This window comes from Gallus gallus, chromosome 2 (assembly GCF_016699485.2).
Source record: "Gallus gallus isolate bGalGal1 chromosome 2, bGalGal1.mat.broiler.GRCg7b, whole genome shotgun sequence".
Classification (NCBI taxonomy): Eukaryota; Metazoa; Chordata; class Aves; order Galliformes; family Phasianidae; genus Gallus; species Gallus gallus.
The window spans coordinates 2,180,888-2,203,510 of NC_052533.1; the positions used below are offsets into that span (position 1 = coordinate 2,180,888).

Genomic DNA, 22,623 nt, shown 5'->3' on the forward strand with positions numbered 1-22,623 from the left:
ACCTCCCTCTAGATCAGGTTGCTCAAAAGATTAAAATATATGTGTATAATTACACTAGTTTAGGAAGTGTTAAAAAATATCAGAAAGCTTAAAGAATATTTAAAATAAAATCTTTACTTTGGAAGAAGGCTTGCCTGTGGCATGTTGCTTGTATGACAGCAATACTCAAAATGAAGTAATGACAAAGGCATTAAATGCAGAGACGTTGACTGGGACCTTACGAGTCAGTGCACATCCGAGTGCTATTCATCCCTGGTGTGGGAATCTCTGCCCAAAATCCCTTGGATTTGTTGCAGGCAGTGAGCATATACAGTTGTTGAGGTCCAGCTGGCACACTGGAAGTTATGTCTCAAAAACATCAAAGCTGAGCTTAAGAGAAAAAAAAGGTGATTTTTAATTTTTATTCTTATTGTCATTCTGGGGAATTTTCTGGGCTCTCAGTTATCACGGAAGGAGTTGCCAGAAAAGGTTGGTGGAGTGGCTCTCCATTCCACTTCCAAAGTCATACCAGCAGGCAGCAAAGAAACTGTGTTCTCCAGTACTCCTTCATAGGGGTTATCACAAAAGATATGCAATCATATGAAGAAAGATGGGTGAAGAAGACAACAGTGCCCATGCCCACATCAGTGCCAGCGGTAACCAGCCTTGGTTACCCAAACACATCCCAGCATGCCCCTTCTGACTCATTCCACCTGAGCTCTGCCAGAAAAGAAACTCATGGTGATCGGACAACACATGGATGCAGTGCAGGCCACAAGACAGCTTGATGCAGCTTAGAGAAGGTGTCAGATAGTAACAACACAGCAGGTTTTGCTTTGTGGCAGCCCAGAACAATTTGTCCAAGCTCGTTCTCCTATATTGTGTTGGCAGCAAAGCACTGAAAGATGCTGTTGATTGAACTCTTCCAGGAGATACCTGGAACGGGAGAAGCAGACATGCCATGCGAAACAGGCTGACGAGCTTGCAGTCCTCCCAGGGCCATCTCTCCTTTCTCACCTAGCTGCACCATTTGAGGGAACTGTGCTGGCTCGCTGGCCCCAACTTTGTTTACAGCTGAGACGCGGAATCTGTAGGGTTCTCCTGGGGTGAGATTGTCCACCACAAACTCCATGCTTTGAATTGTACTCTCGCTGCATGACTGCCAGCCAACGCCTGGGATTTTTCTCTCCACTTGGTAGCCTAGGATGTTGCAACCACCGTCGCTCAGCGGCTTGTACCAAGACAGAGTCACAGAGTGACTGCTCGTACATAAAACTTTAGGTTCTTCAGGGGGATCGGGCTGGGCTGAAGGCACAACAGAGGTCCAGTGATGCACAGTGTGAGCAATATTGCTTTCTACTAAAGCAACCTGAGAGCCTTCTACAGACAATGAGATGGAAGTACAACAAACGTAACGTTTGGTTCATTGTAAAGCTAAGTGTATGTGCTTGTAACCATGAGATGAATATCTGCACCACTGATTTTTCCTGCACTGATCTACAGTGCTGAGAACAAATATTCATCTTCCATCTGCCCTCTCAGACACTCAGTGTCATACGTTATTGTGACTTTTCCTGCTGCTTTGTCCTAACCAACTTAAAATAAAGATGACTCTATATTGAGTGTGTTGTTAAGGAACTTGGCTGAAAGCTTTGAGTGCATTTGGACTTTGATTTTATACAGTTCAGGTTTGGCATTGGTGGACATCATGTTATCATTGGATTACAGAGTCACTGGTAACTTCAACAGCAAGTCAAGTGTAATTGCTAAGTCACAGCATCAGGCAATAACAAATAAACACATGATGAAAATAGAGTGGTGTCCTATCGGACTGGCTACTGACAATCATATTTAGTACAATGGAAAATGTTCCTCACCTAGCACTTTTGTTTAAAAGACAGAAATACCCATTCTAGCCTTCAAGTACGAGGCATTTACCAAATCAACAACCTGCCACAATGTTTCAATCCAAAAAATTCAAGTCAGAAGAGCCAGGTCTGTCATTTCATAGATTTCATAGAATCAGTAAGGTTAGAAAAGACTACTAGGATCATGAAGTCCAACTGTCAACTTATCACCACCACAAAACCCTAAAAACCCATCCAACTCCTGGTTTCGCTGGGAGCTGAGGAGAATGGAAGAGCTGCCATTGACCATGGAGGAGGGACCATGGGTCACTGACCATTGACCATGGAAGGATGATGAGCAATTGACCGTGGTCCATTAGCCATATTTTGTACACCACATAGCTTAAGTAAACTTCTTTCCTATATTTTCAGGCAAATTTCATTCAGAAAACCAACAGAGGGAGTTCATGAGGATAACATTTTTAACTTCCTAAGATGTATTTGCCCAAAATTGTTTTAAGTTGAAGATACCAGGGATCTCTGAAGTCTCAGAATTAATTAAAATGACAGACAGACTACCTGTAGTAATTTAAAGACAGGATGGTCAGTTAGTGGCTCTTGAACGTCTTTAAGTACAGCTAAAACACGCTGCAATTATCTCATAACCATCCCCGGGTAATCAACCTATCCCAGTGTGGAAAGGAGACAGGTCTTGAGGTGCTGGTATGGGCTTTGCTAAATCATTTGTATAACACACCCTACAAGGGATATTGGCAACTACTGCCTTCTCCACTCACAAAGTACTCCAAGAGGTTCTCAGTCTCCTATATCTGAACCTTGAGGTGGATGTTGCATGGCTGAATTCTGTAAGAAGACTGTAACATGCAACTCAGTAATCTAGAATACTGGTGGCCTTTGTGCTGGAGAGTAGATCAGCAGATTTCAAAGGGTTCTCTTCTGCCCCTGCTAATTTTTCCACGTGCATTCTAGCACAACTCCCTCCTATATCCACATGTTTACTGAGGGTAGTGTTGAACTCTGTGTAAATTGACTTCCATGCAACTGCGTTATGTTTTAAAAAAGACTGCAGTGAAAGGAAACTGGTGAACATCTCTACCATCACTGGCCTGATCTAATTTTCTTCTTACGGGCACAGTTATTGCTGGTCAAAGAACAAGTTGCCCTGCAGCATCTCCTTAGACTAAGAAGACCTTGGGACATGGAAATCAAAGAGAAAAAAATCAGTACAAAGATTAGAAAGTTTGAGATTATAGCTCAGTTCCAAAGGAGATTCCATTTCCAGTGTTGCAGGACTAGAATGACAGACACGTACAACAAATGGACTTACCTAGCACAGATAACTTGGCCGATGCAATTGCTTCCCTAGAAGCAAACGTCACCTCTCCTGAATGATGTGGTTGGGCTTTATTCAAAATAAGTTTGTATTTGTTTCCATCTGCTTGTATCTCCCAGTCCTCATCTGGTTGGATCTCTGTATCATTAAAATACCAGGTAACTTCATTAATTGGCACAGCTTCACTTAGAGTACAGCTGAATGTAGCTTTCTGCCCTGGAGAGACTTCCACATCTGTGAGAGGCTGTAAGATCTGCAGGCGCCATCCTACAGGGGAAAATAGGAAATCAGACCTTCAGTCACAGAAACAAATAGAGGTAAGAGAGGTGGATATTCATGTTGAATCTCTGGACAGTAGGGCCTTGGAGAACAAGGGGATTATTAAAATGGAGGTTATATATATATCACCTGAACAAATGGCATCCTCGGTGGCTGAAGCTTTACAAAACTTGTGAAACCCAACCAAGCAATGCCTTTCTTTTCTAAGTAGCAGAAAAATACAATGGAAATACCTAAAGGAACTTCCTCTCTGCCATTCATAATGCATTCCTGACTCATTTGCCCTTCCCAGTCAGAAAGGTAAGACTTCCCATGCAAGTCTAGCAGTTACCTTTCACTGTGAGGAAAGCTGACGTTACTGCATCACTGCACATAAAAGTCACCCTGCAGTTGTCTTGCACAGTGAGGTTCTTCAGCAGCAGCAGATGCCTGCGCCCATTTTCAAAGTAAACCATCTCTGTGTTTTCTGTAGTTTTGGCAGGCTCGTCGTCAATCAGCCAGTTGTAGTTGTAGCACTCAGGTTTGGACAGGTAGCATTCAAACAGGGCTTCCCCTCCTTCCACTGCTTCCACGTTCTCCAGGCCCTGAACAATGCTGTTCTTAGCTAGCAAGGAAAGAAAACCAACAGCATTAATTGCCTGCTGTGTACATCTGAGCATCAACAAGCCTTGGATCATCAGATGATTCCCACTGCTGGAAAGCAGATGGAAAGGGTGGGGATGAGATAAACTGTGCTTGCAGGCTTAGCTTGGAATCAAAGAATAACCTGAGTTGGAAGAGACCCACGAGGATGACCAAGTCCAACTCCTTAGCTGTTTCTTTTCACCAGGCTCTAACACGATACTATATATAAAAATATTGTAACTACTGAGGTAGTTTTAAAATAATGATAAACCTCTGGGACCTCATTTCACCTAGGCTTCCTCCAGAAACCTGACTTGTTTTTTGCAAATAAAGACAAAAAATGTTAGTGTTCCTATGAACCAGTCGAACAGTTGATAGGAAGGGACAGCTCAGGAAGACAAAGCATAATCAAACATCTTCAATCTCACAAGAGGAAAAATTTCTCACTGGTCTCCCAGGCAGTATAATTGCCATCAGAACTGGGGAGCTGTCAAATAGCTGACTGCTCACGGTGCAGCCTTACTCCCTCTCATGCAAAACTATGCAAGAGAGTATTATCTTAGTTCAGAACCATTGAATCATATCGTTGAATGGCCTGGGTTGAAAAGGACCTCAAAGATCATCTAGTTTCAACCCTGCTGCTGTAGTTAGGGTCATAGCTAGCAAAAATCTGCCATAAATCTGCCATCTGAGTTAGCAGTATATTTTGCAAGTCTGCCTTTTGGAATCACACAAAGAATTAAAATCTAGATTAACAGGAATTTGAAATATAAGTTTCTAAATCATTACAAAGGCTCTATGGTAAAGGATTAGGTTTATTTTCTCATGCATGTGCAGTTAATTGCGTGGTCAGAAACGTGCTCATGTCTACATACTCCTGCATGCATCTGTTGGCCTTTGTAGGTAAACAATCAGCCTGATGCCAAATTAAGCACAGGCTGGAGCTTGTAAATGTGTTTTCTGTTAGACTGACTCCATGGGTAAATTATATGCGCAGCAGTGGGAATGCAGAGTTAGGTAGACAAAATTTACAGATATCATACAATGCTCAGCACCATCTACAACATAAACCAATGCCCTGAGACATTAGAACTCTTCTACACAAAGTAAAAAACAATGCTGATTTACTCATTTGATAGCAAAAAGGCATGAGCTACTAAACGTGTCCTTTACAACACTCATACTTATGGAGAACAATGAGGGTTTTGTAAACCTCGGAGAGCATATAACTTTGTTAGGACCAATCCAAGCCTTTCCTTTGTGCCTTTTCAGAACGCTACTTTCCCCAACTATGAAAAGCAGATAACTGCATATCCTATCTCCTCTGTGTTGCATTTAGGTAATATTCATTAAATACTTTTTTATCCCCAAAAATAGAAAGTTTATCAACATAGAAAATGCTACAGTTAATAATACCCTGAAGTTCTGCATTCACAACTCTAATTAGACAAGAAAGCATAATTTTTATTAACAAAACATAACAGTTCAGAAATCAGACCAGAACCCCTATTCTTGCAGGTTGAACTAATGCACTTGGTGACTGAAAACAAAAATTCCATATGCAAACAACAGGAAAAAACTAACAGACATCAATATCAAATCATAAACCTACTCCTAATTTTATCTGCTGATCCTCAGGACCCTTAGAAATGCTGATTACGAGTAAGAAGGTGTTTTCTGAGCGATCAGTATTTGAAATAAGTAAAATTCCAAGCTATTTTAGCTTGGTTGGAAATAAAAATGAATTTGATGCTACCCATTACCTACATTAGAGAACTCGTGTGTAAAAAAGTACTCTGTAACAGCACAAAAATGTGGTTATTATTCCTTTAGACCAACATTATATTGGTAAGTTCACAATAATTCAGCAGGAGGCATTCCGCAGCACTGGTGTGGCAGCCAAATCCAGTTCCATGTGGAAGAGGTATGATGCATAAGTGGTGTAATAAGTGAGCGTTAATTAGAACTAAGCTCCAGTGAAATGCTACAGTTTCACATTCAGTTCCCAATAACTCCTTTCAGCATCGTTATCGGCACGAACATGAAAGAGCAGATTCTAACGTGTCACTTATTGAGAGATGCTGCCATGATTTTTCCACCTCTTAGTTGGAAACCACGATAGTCTTCCTCTTTGGCTGGAAGACCTCACCTTGAACATCAAGTGCAGCCATCACTTTAGTGCCTTCAGCTTCACAAGAATAGACGCCACTGTCTTCTGGTAGAGCGGGTTTAATTTTTAGCATGCTTACATTCCAGTCCTGATCGATAATCACTCGCTGCCCATCTGCAAGTATTTCCTGATCATTTTTCTTCCATATGGCGTGCACTGGCCTAGAATATTGGCATATGAACTCTGCTGTGCCATCTTCATCAACAGTTATATCCTGCATGGGACTGACCACTTCAATGGTTGGATCTGTCAACCAACACGTCAGGAAGGACATGCATTAGTGGATCCTCATGGAAATGGCAACTTAGAGACTTTTGACAAGCACAGAGCCCATGGGAAGCAAGCAGAGTGAAAGTGCAAGCAGGAAGCTGACTGGACACACTGGGCATGAGCAGTTTAGTCTGTGCTCGTGTCAGCATCAAGCAGGACTGAAGCAAAACTGGCATGTTAGAATGTAACTGCCACAAATGGGCAGCGGACCATGAGCCTGCACTTTGCCTGTCCTGACTATGAACTTCTGTTCAGAGGACCTGCCAAGATTCCCTCTAGTTCTAATTTTCCTCCCAGCACTGCTGAGATGCTCTAGATGAGAGGTTTCACATAGGGTATGAAACACTCGTGCTTCCCAGAACATGGCAGGAATGCAAATCTGAGACAGAGAGTGCAGTGGGTGGGCTGCAGCAAGGTGCTCCCTGTAGTATGCGACCTCTCAGTGCCATGAACCCTACTGGAGGCTCCTTCTGGAGCAGATTGCAGTCACTCACTGAACAGAAATGCAATGCGCAAATGCAAATACTCATTCCTGTTGTGTGATGGTGAGAGACATAATTTGGGGAAAATGGATAACCTTTTGCTCTACACAGCAGCTGTTCTAGAGAGACTCAGCTGTGTGAACCTAATGAACTCTCCCCCATCAACCACTGCAGTCTCAAGTTGAGAGCCCCAAAAATGCTGGGAGCAGTTGGATGGGCAGCTCCTCTGAAGATGGTGAGATCCAAGGGGTTGGTTTTAAACATTCAGAGTCTTTCTTTTAAAAGAGCATTTCTGCTTCTTGGAGAAGCAGAGTAAATCTAACCTCCAAACACAGTGAGCTTCCAAAGCAGCCCAGGAGTCTCCCCCAAGATGTCAAATTGGATCACCAGCATACAACTGCAATATATATGCTGAAAAGAAGAATCTTAACGAAATCTGAAAAGTGAAGTCTCTCTGCAGCATCCTTCTCAGCAGGACCACATCAGCTCCTTTAAAAACTTGGTAGGGCTACTGATAGTGCAGCTGAGCATAAAAAGATGACAGAGAATGCTAATAACTGTCCTTTACTTGCAGGTTGTTCATCTGATCACAAGTCAGCTAGAATAAACCACACTGCAACTCTGTCTGAACGCTCCTGTTGAAACTGGTGAATTGGGTGGAATGTTTGGTGTGTTACTGGGAAGCAAAGATGGTTTTACTAACGTCTCTTAGAAACTTCTTCTAAGTCTTGATCCTGCTCTCTAAGCCTCCCTCCACCATTCACTGTGTCTGCAAGTGTGCGAATGGAGGGGAGGTGTCCATAGCAGAACCAGGAGACATTTTGTTACACCAGGACTGAGGAAGCAAGAAGGTGTCTCTGCAACTGGAGGAATACGCTACCGTCCCATGTCATGGGATGCAGACATGCTCCTCACAGCTAATGTCACCTGTGGTCCTGAAGAGGGAAGGAGTCCCAGTTCCAATTGCAATGTCCCACCACTGGGCTAAGCCCTTGGCGGCCCCAGGGCTTTGGCTCCTTGGGCCGTAGGAGCCAAAAGGCTGCAGCAGGGCTGTGACCCTCACCCTGCCCAAGGAGGAGGCAGCTCTCAACCTTTTCTCATTTCCCCCTGCGTATACACAAATGTTTCTTCATGATGGGTCACTGAGTGAATGCAGTTCTAGGACAGTGATAGTCTGAAGACAGATCTGTTTCTATATTTCTGGCCAAAATGAAGTGTAGGAAGTTGGCTGTTATACAAGCATGGTTAGAATTTGACTAATTTTTACTTTCCTATTGAGCACAGTGTAACAGGGGTGTTTTAAAACCTCCTTCCCCCTAATCCAGTTATAGTCATGTGCTACCAGGATTCATGTTTACATTTAAGAAATTTTGCCTTAATAGAAGCACGAAGTATCCACATGCATAGAAGGTGTGAGTTATGGGCTTGGATGAGATAATCTCCAAAGCTTCCAACATGAAAAACTCTGTGATTATGTGAAATTAAAATTTCTCTGGAGCCCCTTATTTGCCTGAATAGAATATCTAATTGATGCACTTGGTTTTATTTTATGCTTTATGCCCAGTGGAGTTCTTTGCCTAGAAAGCTTGGAACCACATTTTGCCTCTGGAAATGTGAAACTCAAAATCTACTCACGTGGACAGGTGTTTCTTGGGTTTTACACACTGCCTTGGTGCTGCGCTATTCTGATGCTAGAAACAAATAACTTGGCATTTTATCACTGCACGGAGACAAATCTGAATGCACGAGGGTCACCATTAGACAGAGAAGGAGACATCGATCTCTGACTCAGTGCCATCTTGTGGATCATTATGGTGAATAGTTACAGCATGAGAGTAGATTTTCATAAAGAACATCTAAGGCCTTTTATCTCTTTATATAAAAATCCCATTTCCGAGCAAGGAATAAGTGTTACTTTTTTCCAAAAAATAACAACTTTTCCCAATGGCTATAAAAGAACTGAACAGGAAGCAGCTTGCTTTACCATGAAGTCTGGAGCTCAGTGTTATTTGCAGTTTGTGGCTACCCTTACCAAATGAGAAACAACATTCACCCAACAGACAAGACTTTGCTAGTACAACGATGACCATTAGCATTCTGGCAATCAACAAACATGGCCCACTTTGCCATTGTGATGCAGCAATGTCATATACCATCTGGTTTCAAGAGTGAGCTCTGAAGCCATCAGCATATGAGCACAAGGCCTTGTCTTGGTTAACTGTGGTATTACAAGGAAAAAAGTTGAAGGGAGATGAAAAAATTCAGGCACTACCACTGAGGTGAAAGCACAGTTTCTTCTCCTGTATTGGTTCAGCTCTATTGAGATGTCCAGTACAAGCAGTAGTCCTATTCCTGCAACCCTTCCTCACCTCAACCACTGAAGCATTGATGCAGCTGTGCCTACAAGCCTTCTGGAGTGAGTATGGCTGCCCTGCTGAAGCAGAGCTGCAGGACTATCATGCCACAGAGAAATTGTGGAGACATTTAGTAAGGGTAGCCAGGAATGCAGAAGCACTTGCACACTGAGCAGTTCCAGAGGTGGCCATCTCTGCCTTTCTAACAACGAAATACCTTTGACTAATAATTTAGCTGAAGATATAAGAGAGCCAGCTCTGAAGGTGACAGTGCCTGAGTCGTGGCACGCCACATCATTTAGGGTTAAAGTGTGGATTATCCCGTCCTGCTCAGAGATTTCAGTCACAAAGTTGTTGTGAAGGGGAGATCCGTCGAGCCACCACTGCACGTTCTTCACGCCTGGGTGCGACAGCTCACAGGTGAAAGTGGCCGACTCACCCACAAAGACGTCTGTGTTCTTTAAACCAGAAACTATGACTGCTTCTTCTTCTGCATAACAGAGCAAGAGAAGGTGCCAAAGGAAAAGAAAAGCATAAACATACACAAGTTCCTTCCTGTGGAACTAACTTGAGCAACAGTGCACGTTGTCCAGGAGAATTAAAGTTGTAATGCTGTTCCAGGGTTAAAAGTAAGCTTAATTTTTCTCCTACCCTTCACCCACCTTCCATCCTACCACATGTAGAGTAGAATCACTGTGTGCAAATGCTGCTTCATTGCAAGGACAACGTCCCATGAGGAGTTCCTGTGTGTTGCAGGCCAACTGCACCGACATTTGTAGGCGGTGTGAGGTGGATGAGAAGTTTAATATTTAAATGGGATATTTATGTTCAGTATACTAAAAAAGTAAAACAGATGTCAGCAATGATAGAAGCCATACTGAACAACATCGGATATTTGGTATTTTTTGTAGTAGTTGGTCCAGCCAAATGGTTTTTAAGCAGCACCACCATCTCCTTTGGTGCACAGTGCAGTCACTGCCCTGAGTTGTGGGAATTTATAAGCATTAATCAGATCTCAACTTGAAAATAAATGTGTGTACTGTCACTTAAATCAGGAACAGAATGAACTGAATTCCATTGGTTTGTATCTGAGACAAGTTTGGGAAGTTACTGCCAAAGATTGTGGAGTAAAATGTTCAGGCAGCAAAACCAGGGCACTCCTACCAGCCTTCATCTTACCTTGCACATACACAGAACCTGTGGTGATCTCATATCCAGTGCTACAGGTGTAATCCCCACAGTCATCGAGCTCCACGCCGTGGATGATCAACTCTGCAGTGCAGCCCTTCAGCTTCATTTCGTACTTCGCACTGGGCTGAATGACCACCCCTCCTTTTCTCCACTCAACTGGAGCATCTGGCTTGGAAATCTCGCAGTGCAAGATAGCTGTTCCCCCTTCTTCAGACTCCACATTTTTCAGCTCTTCCTTAAACAGCACAGGTAGTACTGCAGTGGAGAAGCAGTCTCAACAGTGACAGTGCCCAGAGGTGAGGGACTTGCATGCAGTTTTCTGCAGCTTGGCATTCCCCACCATTCTGAACCATAGCTCCTTGAGGACAATGCCAAGCCCAGAGTGGGACTTTGGGATTGTGCCCTGGACACTGATGATGTGAAGATGACCACTGCTCGATATAGGACTGGCAGAGGTCACAGGGTGAGGTAAGGAGTTTCACCTGTGCATACCCACAATATTCATTGTAAACAATTAGAAGAAAAAAAAACTACCAGTAGCAGCATTTGGACATTTAATTACTGAAACGACACACTGAGAAGAATCATGAAGTCATTCAGGTTGGAAAAGACCTCTAAGATCCCCAAGTCCAACATCAACCCACCCCACCGTGCCCACTGACCACATCCCTCAGTACCACATCTCCACGGTTCTGGAACACCTCCAGGGATGGTGACCTCACCACCTCCCTGGGCAGCCTCTGCCAACACATTACCACTCTTTGGGAGAAGTTGTTCCTAATATCCTACCTGAACCTTTCATGGTACAACTTGAAGTCATCACTTCTTGTTCTGTCACTGTTATCTGGGAGAAGAGATCCACCTCACTACAGTTTCTTTTCAGGGTATTCTAGAGTGTGATAGGGGCTCCCCTGAGCATCCTCTTCTCCAGCCTGAACCCCATTTCCCTCAGCTGCTCCCCATAGGACTGTGCTCCAAACCCTTCATAGTTTTCTTGCCCTTCCATGGACATTCCCCAGTGCCTCAATGATTTTCTTGTAGTGCAGAACACTGGTTATGGGGTGCAAAGCTCAGGATCTAGAAGCATGGTCTTGTTGCCTGAGTTAAAATACACAGCACTCAGTACAAAGTGTATAAAACTATACAATCCAGAAGAATAGCTACTAGAAAAAGACACAGAGCCACAGATCTAGTACTGCTCAGGCACAAATAACTATAACATCTTCATTTAAAATGGGCCTGCATTCTTCTTTAAAGAGCAGATTTAGGATCAAAACCCTTCCTGTACTTTCAATTCACAAACACGGAGTGTCAGTGATTAAATCTCCATTAGTGGGGAATATTGGTGATAGATGGATGGTTGGACTGGATGATCTTAGAGGTCTTTTCCAACCTTAATGATTTTATGGTTCTATGATTTCAGTTCTATAGAAGGCATCCACAGCTTTTCTGCCTTCCAGCAAGGCTAACCCTACCTTTGACTTGCAATGATGCAGTGGTCTGTTGATCCCCTGAGTCACACGTGTAATCACCCGCATCCTGAGCCTCGGCATCGTAGATGAAGAGCTCGACACGTGTCCCCTCTTGCCGGACCTCATACTTGTCACCTGAGTGCAGCACCGTATCTCCTTTCCTCCACTCCACGGGTGCGTTGGGTTTCGTCAGCTCACAGTGCAACATAACGGTGCGCCCTTCCTCCACCTCCTCGTTTTCCATCCGGTGTTTGAAAAGCACGGGGAGAGCTTCAAGGGAGGGAGTGATGCAAAGAGAACAAACAGGCAAAACACAGATAGAAAATAGAGGACTGTTTTGTTGACAAGGTACTGGTAAGAACTGGAGCGGTAGTGCCAATCGTGAAGTTCACGTACAATTCTGGCTTTGTTTACCCAGGTAAGAGGGATGTCTATTTCCAAGCCAGACAGAGGAGGAGAAGGGATAGAGTTAACCAGCAGGAAAGAAATCCAATTCTATAGGACCTGCATTTCTTTCCTTATATCCTAAATGTTTTTTCAAAAAGAATTCCCAACTAATTTCAATAATCTTTTTTGAAGCCCAAATGGTTTTTCATCCAAAAATAAGAAAATGGAATGGATAGAAGTGATCAAAGAATACATTCCTGCTGACCCAAAGCTGTACCATTTCAAGAACAATTTCAGACCATGCAGGAAAGGATCAGTTAGGGAATGGTTAAGGCTGGGGGGGGATCTCTGGAGGTCTTCCAAGGAGGGAATTCCTCCACCTCTGTGTCACCGCTTCATCATGACTACCCCTCATCACAAAAGGTGTGTTTTACTTCCCTAACCTGAATTTCTCTTGATTAACTTGTGCCTCTTGTCCCTCACCAGTTTGTTGCACACCCTAATAAAAGTCTGTCTCTCTTCCCTGTAGACACCAATGAGATCCCCCTTCAACCTTCTTCTCCTCAAGCTGAACAAACCCAGCTGCCTCTGCCTCTCCTGATACTTCACCTCGTCCAGTCCCATGACAAGCTTTGTGACCTCTGCTCCACTTATATCCATACTAGGATGCTCCACAGAGCGCAATGTACTCCTTCAGCTGCTGTCTCAGAGCTGCTGAGCAAAAAGGAAATCATACCTTTAACTTCTAGGCTGGCAGTGGTCTTCCCATCAGCTGTGTGGCAGCTGTATTCTCCTGAGTCCCCACAGTCCAAATTGTGAATGACCAATGTGTGCACATTCCCATCCTGCTTGATGCTGCACTTCTGGCTGGAATGGATGACAGATGTGCCTTTTTTCCACTGCACGGGGACGTCGGGCCGGGACACCTCGCAGCACAAGTGGGCTGTGCCACCCTCCTGCAGCTCCAGGCTGTGGAGGGCCTTCACAAAGGTGATCGGAGCAGCTGTGGAGAAGAGATGCAAACACTGCTGCACATATGGAATCCCATACTGCCCTGAGATCAGAACTGCATGCTTATGGTCTCCTCTGGAGATGTTCAAAACCTGCCTTGATGTTTTCCTGTGCAATCTACTGCTTTTGGGGGGGTTGCACTCGATGATCCCCACATCCTTCCAACGCCTGTGATTCTGTGATAGTTGCATTTGGAACCAGACAGAAGAGGAGCAAACAAGATAAGACATTAACATGCCCAACCTTTCCAAATCAGAATAACTGGAAGGTTTTATTTTCAGGCCAAGGATAGGAAAACATCATAAGTGGGAAATTAATTCAGAAACTATACTTGACGTTCTTCAGCGTTGACTTTAACGTATCTTAGATGTTGGTTTGGGGATAGGTTGACTTGTCCTCAAAAGGATTTCTACTTCACTCCACAGACTATAAAAAGGTCTGAAATGACTGGCTGAGGTGCACATATCTAACTCTTAAATGCCTAAACTGGGTTAGATGAGTCTCCCAAGATTTGCAGAGACCCTTCCTCCAAAATACACTTCACCAAAAGCTAAGGCAACACTGACAGCGCTTACCAGTACTTTCTAAATCCTTCTTTTTGGTAAGTAGCTCACCTTGAACTGTTAGCTGTGCTCCTGTGGTATGCTGCCCGACTTTGAAGCTGATGGGTCCACAGTCTTCTAGCGTCACCTTCCTCAGAATCAAAGTGTGACGTGTCCCTTCGACCTTAATCTCATTCATTTCATTGGATTGCAGGGGAACATCCCCAAGGAACCACTGAGTATCCTGAGTTGTTTCCTGGGACAGTCTGCATTCAAACACTGCATCTTCCCCTTCATATGAAGTGACGTCCTTCAGCATCTCCACTATGGTTGCTGCTGGTTCTTTATGGAAAGGTCAACAAAGTTTGATGCTACTTTCAAATGATACTTCCTATTTTTCCAGGTTAAACATTGTGTTATATTCATTTTGACAGTTCTGTATTATTTGAAAGAACTAACATCCACAAGGCACACTATATTTAAAACACAACATATGTATTGTGAAAACACTCTGAACAGATTAGAGTGGTTGACATTAACATAAAACCACAAGGTCATGATTAAAGACCTGTTTCTGATTCCCTTGAAACAACCAGCTCTGTTCTCTTGAAACCACCCTTATCTCCAAAATCCCTATGACTCAATTTGGGCACAGGACAACATCAAGCTGTCAAATTTCTTAATCACCTGTCACTTCCATAGTAATGAGATCCGTTCATCTCTTCCCCACATGAAGTCCTACCTTTCACATGCACAGCTGCAGTGGTTTGCTGGTCCCCTGTATCACACGTGTATTCCCCAGCATCAGTTTCACTCAAGTTGAGAATCGTCAGCTCAGCCCTGGACCCAGCTTGGTGCATCTTGTATTTATCGCTGGGTTGCAGCACTTTCCCAGCCTTCTTCCACTGCACAGTGGCATTTGATTTTGAAATTTCACAGCTTAAAGTGATGGTGCCACCTTCTTCAGCTTGCTGGTTCTGGAGTGGTTTTGTGACGATTACTGGCAAAGCTAAACCAAGAGAAATAAGAGGACAATATATTCATCGTTGACTGCATTTAGTGAAACTGTAGGGCCACTCCAAACTTGATTAAAACTCAGCAACCTGAAGGCGCAAAATAGGAATGATGAAAAAGCACTAGATTTACAGGAGCACTAAGCACTGTGCACTCCCCCATGGGCACTATACACACTGACCACCTCTGGGAATACATTTCACTTTACAATGGAGCAGCCGCAGTTGTTGACTCTTGAGCATCGAAGTGTATGTATCTCCAAATAGGCATGTCAAAGCCCCAACTCAAATGTCTATCCCTGATATCCAAGTTCTTGGCTATATAGAAGGGTGCATGTAAAAAGATTGTGATTTTCATTTGCATGCCTTTCATTTGAAAACTGGACCTGGAAGAGAAACAATGTCTGGACATTCCTGTATGCATGTATAAACACTGGTGGGTCTAGACAGAGCTTTGGTGGTTGATTTACATACAATGTATAGAGCTTGTGTTCCTAGAGCCCAGTTGCATGGAATAACCATGGTAGCTCCACAGAAATTGCTGAACTGAGATTTACAAAGGTAGGGGATGGGATTATAGAAAACAGTTAATTCATAGGAACTGAGTGATGTATATATGAAGAGAGAGGCATGAAGGTGCTTGCAGATGGCATAGGAATGGATGATGTATTCCATGGGACACTTAGGCAATGACTGGAGTAAGATTTTTGTACAGTTGCATTTGCAGGAAGGTCATCCCATTGTGCAGCTAATTCCTGCAGTCCAACGACTCTTAAGAACCAAGAAAGGAAAATGGAGAACAAAAATAATGTCTTGACAGACAAGTTTTGTGAACATCTGGTCTGTCAGCTGCATCACTATTCAATAAGAAACACATCACAAAAAAAACGAACAAACTCTCTACGACAGTGTTCCTAAATCTTAGATATAGAATCCCTAAATTAACCTAGATCTCCCCAGAAGGTGAAGTGAAAGCTCGTTTTGCCTTTCATTATCAAGGATGCCATAATTTGCCCATCACCAGAATTGCAAGTGTAGTCTCCAGCATCCTTCAGCTATAGATCATGGATGAGTAGTTCCACAGCAGAGCCCATCTGCTTCACCTCATGCTTATTGCTGGCCTGGAGCAAGACTGACCCTTTTTTCCACCTCACTGGTACACATCAAGTTCGGAGAGTCCAGCGTGAAGGGTGACTGTAGAACCTTCCTCAGCTTTCCGGTTTTGGAATTTCTTTTCAAAGAGTTCTGGAATGGCTGTGGCCATACATAGAAACACAGCAGGACAGACACTGTCAGAGAATGGGCCTACAATACCAATATTCTGGCATCACTGGATCCTGGATTTGGTGATAGCAAGCAGGTGCATGTCCATCATGTGCAACATGTCCTCAAGAGATATTTCAAAAGATGATGCTTCACAAGAACTTCCTGGCTGCTCTTTATTTCAGCTGATCTTGTAGCTCAGGAAAAGACTGTATTTGTAACAGAGTAGACTTTTTAAAATGGACATATTGGCACATTTAACTTGTTTTTAAGACTGTAGGCACTAAACTTCTCTAGGTACCTTGCTCTTCAGCTGGAATTGAGAGCCCAGCTAACTTTGAGCACTTTGAATCTTAGGCACCCTTTGCCCAGTTGGGACCACAGCTCAAAAAATAAAAGTGGCTGAGAAACAAAATGATATCATTATAACTTTAGTTCCAGGGTTGGTCTTTTGAGTGGGCATAAAGAGAACGTTAGGTCTAGAATAGTGGAAGAAGTTACCATGCCTGGGACAGGAGGACTTAGCTTCTGAAAGCAAAAGGACTCAGCTGCTTTGTGTCAGTAAAGTTGAAGTCAAGATTGTAGATAATACTCACTCAATTAATACTTAGCAAAGAAAAAGGAAGGAAGCTTCTCATCTTAAAAACAAAACAAAGCAAACAAACCTACCTTTAACAGTTAAAGTGGCTGTCGTTAGCTCGTTCCCATTATCACAGGTGTATTTGCCTGAGTCTTCTGGTTTTAAGTGATAAATCTTTAAAGTGTGGATTGTTCCCTCCTGTCTGATTTCATATTTGGAGCTTGGGGAAATCACCTGGGCATCCTTCTTCCACTCCACAGCAACATTAGGCTGGGAGAGCTCGCAGTGCAGGATGGCTGTTTCCTCTTCCTGGAATTCTGTGTTCTGTAATTTCTTTTTAAAGACTGGAGGTGGCACTGAAATTGCAATCACAGTGAAGGAATTAACAGTCACCTTGTCACCTTTGTTTTGCTTCCCTACTGTTAAAAATGACAGCTGTACAGTTAAGCAAATACTTTAACATCTATATTTTGGAGGGGCTAAAGAAGCGAATGGATTTCTGATGAAATCTGCTCACAAATACTTAGCTGCAGGATGCTGAAACTGGTGATTGCTCCACTTTCCATCCATAGTGATGGACAGCATATGAGAACAGCTTAGAGCACCACATGTGCTCTGAAGCACAAGCACGCTGCTAACATGAGCTAACAAGAAGTGAACAATGGCCTTAAATTTGTTAGTAAATGCAAAAGCAAAATGTCACCTGTTCTCACAGATCTTTACTGCATCACAGACTACTTTACCTTTTACTGTGAGCTCTGCTGTGGACGTGTATGGTCCCACTCGGAAAGTGATGGTGCCAGTGTCCTGCTCAGTCACCTTCCTCAGTGTCAGCTTGTGGATCTTTCCTTTCTCCACCGAGATCTCATTCATTTCATTATTTTGCAGAGCAACATCCTGTAGTTTCCATTCTACATCCCTTGCATTCTCATGAGACACCTGGCACTGAAACGTGACATCATCCCCTTCAAACACCACCATGTCCTTTAGGCGACTCACAATGGTCACATCAGGCTCTGCAAACAGTCAACGTATAAAATGGAAAATATGGACCAAATCATAGAATGGTTCAAGTTGGAAAAGACCTCTAAGATCACCAATCCCAACCATCAACCCACCCCCACCATGCCCACCTCTAGAGATAGTAACTCCACCACCTCCCTGGGCAGCCTGTACCAGTGCTTGTCCACTCTCTGGAGAATTTTTTCCTAAATCCAACATGAACCTGCCCTGGTGCAACATGAGGCCATTACCTCTCACAGAATAATGAAGGTTGGAGAGGACATCTGGCACCCATCTGGTCCAGCCACTGCCTAGAACAGGGCCAGCTTAAAGCATATGTTGCTCAGTGCTGTGTTCAGCTGAGTTTTATTGACTTCCTCCAAGGATGAAGATACCACAGCCTCTCAAATTATGTTTCAAACTCTGTCATTAGATTCCTTTCAGTGTATGTGGTTATACGATCATTACCATTTGACCTGGACAGACTGGAGAGTTGGGCAGGGAGGAACCTGATGAGGCTTAATAAGAACAAGTGTAGAGTCTTGCACCTTGGGGGAATAACTCCATGCACCAGTATAGGCTGGGGGATGATCTGCTGAAGAGGAACTCTGCAGAGAAGGACCTGGGGGTCCTGGTGGATGACAGGTTGGCCATGAGCCAGCAGTGTGTCCCTATAGCCAAGAAGGCCAATAGGATCGCGGGGTGCACTAAAAAGAGCATGGCCAGCAGGGCAAGGGAGGTGATCCTTCCCCTCTACTCTGCCCTGGTGGGGCCACATTTAAACTACTGTGTCCAGTTCTGGGAACCCCAGTGCCCAAAAAAGACAGGGATCTCCCAGAGGGAGTCCAGCAGAGGACTGCAAAGATGATAAAGGACACAAAGCATCTCCTGTACAAGGAAAGGCTGAGTAACCTGGGTTTGTTCAGCCTGGGGAAAAGACAACTGGGGGGGGGGGAATCTGACAAATATTTATAAATATCTGTGGGGAGGTGGGAGGCAAATGGATGAGGCCAGGCTCTTCTTGGTGGTGCACAGTAATAGGACAAGGAGCAGTGGCCTAAAACTTGAAGAAAGGAGGTTCAGTACTAACATGCAGAAGAACTTCTTTATGGTAAGGGCAATGGAGCACTGGAAGACGTTGCCCAGAGTCTCCTTCTATGGGGTCTCCTTGTGGAGTCTCCTTCTATGGAGATACTCAGGACCCCTCTGGACACCAACCTGTGCAACCTATTGTAGGGTACTGCTTTAGGAGGGGGTTTGGACTTGATGATCTCTTGAGGTCCCTTCCAACCCCTTCAATTCTGTGACCTTTCAGTTAGTGGTTTTATCATTTGCTCTCTCTCAGAGATGTGCTGTGTATTGATTATTATTTTTTAATTAGACATTTGATACAGTAACTGGGTGAATAAGGCTCGAATGCCAGATTGGAAAGTCAGGATTTTGGAATTTGTTACACTTGTAGATATCTTCACAGAACAACAGTAAATACTGATCCCCTTCCCTGCCTTTTTGCAAAGAATTGCTTATTCTCTGGGCTGGGGTATCTGGGTGTCACAGTGCTGACCGGATCAGTGCAGAGGGTGTTTGTGCTTTGTTTGCTCAAGTCCTGCTTCTAGGACAGCTGTGCACCTGCAGATCTGTGCAATGATCACACAGACAGCCTGCAATAGGCAAGGACTTCTCCCTGTCTGGTGTACATACTAAAGGGCAGTACAGCAGTCTCCATCTGAGCAAAGAGAGTACACATTTGTTCCACTGAAGTCACCCTCTGCATGAAAAATGGTGCAGTTGGGCACAGCATACAGAGCATCTGTAACAGTGAGGAGCCTGTGGAGTGGCTAGAGGTGACTGTTCCATACTAGTGGTCCAACCTGAAAGCAAGCTCTGCCTGTAGTACTGCCATGTGACTGGAAGCTAGGGGTGAACCATCTGCTTACTCACATGCCAAGGAAACTTTTCAAGGCCTGAGTCAAAAATTACAGCTGCATTATCCTCGCCTGCCCACCAAGGGATTCTTTGCCTCTCTTCAGTCATAGATAACAAGATTTCATATTACTTCACAAGACCTTTCCTATGTGCATTTAACATAATAGTAGCAGGGATGCTTCCAAATCTTAGCATCTTAAAGTGAAAATCCCCTTGTTCCAGTAAGCATCTCTTGCCTTTCACGGTCAGCTTCGCGGAGGTTGTCTCATCTCCAGCCTTGCAGGAGTATTCTCCAGCATCTCCGGGCTCCAAGTGGTGAACACGCAGCTCACGGATGGTGCCCTGCTGCCACATTTCGTACTTGGAACTTGAGTGAAGTATGACTCCATCTTTCCTCCACTCTACTTCTGCTTTGCTTATAGAAATCTCACAGCGCAGCTTAGCTGTTCCTCCCACCTCCACTTCTTCATTCTTCAGATGCTGCTTCAGCTGAGGCTTGATGGCTGCAAAGTGAGAAAGGCAGTGAATGCATTAACTATTAGCTTGGATGAATGAATGTCAGGTCTGGACAACACAGCACAAGGCACTTGAGGTCTGAAGCTCCAGGACAAGTTCGCTTTAAGTGGATATATGATACTTAAGTTCTGTATATCCAGACAGGGAGAGAAAATTCCCCAGATGTGTTTGTTCCCAATAGAGTCAAGGGTATCTTTCATTATATCCTCTATGATCTGCTCTGGATATTGAAAACTCCCACACATAAAGATCTTAACTGAGCAGAAGGTGGTACTTTTCTGGTTAAAACCAGCATAAATCTTTGACTTCTAACAGCAGTTAAAAAGATTTGAGCACATCTCATTTCTCTACCACCACCCCTACACGAGCAGCAGAATGTCCTTCCAGATGATATGCACACAGATGGTAACAGCCCAGACCACATCTCACCACTGATGGAAACAAGAAGAGAATATCCATCCCATGGATGTATGAGCAGTTGTGAAAGCTCAGTGCTTGTGGTTCTGTTATCTGAGACCTATTAGGATGCATGTAAAGGGAGCACTCTTTCACCCACCACTGGGACATCAGCTTCTTCCTGGATTGGATTCAGCCCACAGCACACATAGTTTGAAACGCTGTGGCTTAGATGAAAGCCACAAGTTCCACCCAAAAGTCAGAGGCAACCACAGACATGTCACCAACGCTGACTATGTGCAGACATTACTCTGCTTTGTCTAAAAATACTGTTCTCAGGATCCTCATGGGAGGATCTTAGGAGAATTGAAAACAGTCCATTCTAAAAATGTGTTTTTGTAAATAGCTTACAACCAGTTACTGAACTGAGCAACCCAGCAATGAATGCCAAAAGGGCTTTCACATTCACATGGGCTTAAATAGCCATTCTATCCACCTGTCCCAAAAGATCCACTTTTTTTGTATTCTGGTTTATGACTAGACACCTCATAAACCTTTCCTCTCTATCTTACTTTTCGGGGGGACTTAGTCACCAAAGATAACAAAATGTAATCTGCACAGCTTCACAAATCCCTTTTATCCTCTGTTCCATCTTGGTGCAATGCTAACCATTCACTCTGAGGATGGCTGTGCTCTGCTGGTCTCCTGTATCACACGTATAATCAGAAGCATCCTCTGGTTCTGCATTATGGATCACAAGCTCAGCTGTGCAGCCACTTAATTTCATTTCATATTTGGAGCATGGGAAGATCTCCATGGTGCCCTTCCTCCACTGCACTGTTGCATTTTCCTTTGTCAGCTCACACTGGAATTTCACTGCAGCTCCTTCTTCAACCTCCTCATCCTTGAGCTCCTTTTTGAAAAGAACTGGTAGTGCTAAAGGAAAACGAAAACAACAAAGAAGAGGAGCTTTTATTCAAGCCAGAATCAAGTCCTCGTTAACACGGCTAGATTGACACCTGGGGGAACAAGATACTGTGCTCTGCAAGTGCTATGCTCCAAGGCAAGATCCATGTTTTCTAATAAGCCTGGTTGTGGTAGCAGATATTTCTGCACGAGAAGTAGCCATCAGCACTAACAAAGGTTCCTTCCTTTGTTCCTTGGCTCCAATCTTTCCCAGTGTTGAATTATTTGAATGAATTTATCCTTCAGCTGATGTCACAAAGATCTTGGGAGTAAAACAGTTGAAAACTCCATGAACAGCCTCAACAGAGCAGGAAGGTTGTTGTCATTCTCTTTCCAGGATTTGGAAGGAATTCTTTTTTGAAATACTTAAATCACATATCACATGAAATAGTCACACGTTACATTAAAACATTGCTGTTTCTTCTATTTCTTGTCCACCATAGAGCCAGAAAGTATTTCTTCTTAGAAATCAAGACTCAGACACACTACTGGAAGAAGAAAGCATCATCCTTGTCCATTGTCTTTGGAAATATTTATAAAGAAAAAAGGCAGGTAATCCTATTCGAGTTGTTGGTTTGTGTAAGATGAAATCTACTGCTTTTTGAGCTAGCTCACACCACGTACCTTTCACAAGTAAAGATGCCTTTGTTTCCTGATCCCCAGTATCACAGCTGTATTCTCCCGTATCTTCTAATTGGAGGTTATGTATTAAGAGCTCTACCAGACATTCCCTCTGTCTCATCTCATATTTCTCATCGGGCTGCAGCCCCACTCCTCCTTTCCTCCATTCCACTGCAGCATTGGGTTTTGACAGCTCACAGCAGAAAGTAGCCGTACTTCCTTCCTCTGATTCCTTATTTTGGAGGATTTGCTTAAATGTGACAGGCAGTGCTGCAAAATTTGAGAGGAAAATGTTTTAAGAGTGATTCAGTCCACAAACGACCCAATCATACCATCATTCTTCTGAAACAGCCTAATTCTAGTGATTCCAAAATCCTT

At 43.7% G+C, this 22,623-nt stretch overlaps 1 protein-coding gene and 1 long non-coding RNA gene across 25 annotated transcripts in view; one reads left to right on the top strand and one right to left on the bottom strand.

Moving 5' to 3' along the window:
- OBSCN (obscurin, cytoskeletal calmodulin and titin-interacting RhoGEF) overlaps positions 1–22,623 on the bottom strand; it is a 170,112-nt gene that overhangs the window by 60,742 nt on the left and 86,747 nt on the right. For 12 of the 24 annotated variants that reach the window (XM_040695537.2, XM_040695529.2, XM_040695532.2 and 9 more), the window contains 15 exons: positions 22,249–22,515; positions 21,328–21,594; positions 19,983–20,249; positions 17,562–17,834; positions 16,908–17,174; positions 14,705–14,971; positions 14,035–14,304; positions 13,146–13,412; positions 12,026–12,292; positions 10,539–10,805; positions 9,577–9,849; positions 6,233–6,499; positions 3,791–4,063; positions 3,175–3,447; positions 997–1,284 (listed from right to left, as the gene is read on the bottom strand). In XM_040695537.2, the coding sequence (XP_040551471.1) occupies positions 997–1,284; positions 3,175–3,447; positions 3,791–4,063; positions 6,233–6,499; positions 9,577–9,849; positions 10,539–10,805; positions 12,026–12,292; positions 13,146–13,412; positions 14,035–14,304; positions 14,705–14,971; positions 16,908–17,174; positions 17,562–17,834; positions 19,983–20,249; positions 21,328–21,594; positions 22,249–22,515 (4,053 nt within the window). The remainder of the gene's footprint in view (positions 1–996; positions 1,285–3,174; positions 3,448–3,790; positions 4,064–6,232; positions 6,500–9,576; positions 9,850–10,538; positions 10,806–12,025; positions 12,293–13,145; positions 13,413–14,034; positions 14,305–14,704; positions 14,972–16,907; positions 17,175–17,561; positions 17,835–19,982; positions 20,250–21,327; positions 21,595–22,248; positions 22,516–22,623) is intronic. The other 12 variants (XM_040695544.2, XM_040695543.2, XM_040695542.2 and 9 more) reach the window with 9 other exon arrangements.
- Positions 11,261–13,211, top strand: LOC121109709. Its single transcript, XR_005857351.1, has 3 exons — positions 11,261–11,353; positions 11,974–12,832; positions 12,939–13,211. It is a non-coding gene; the product is annotated as an uncharacterized LOC121109709 (long non-coding RNA).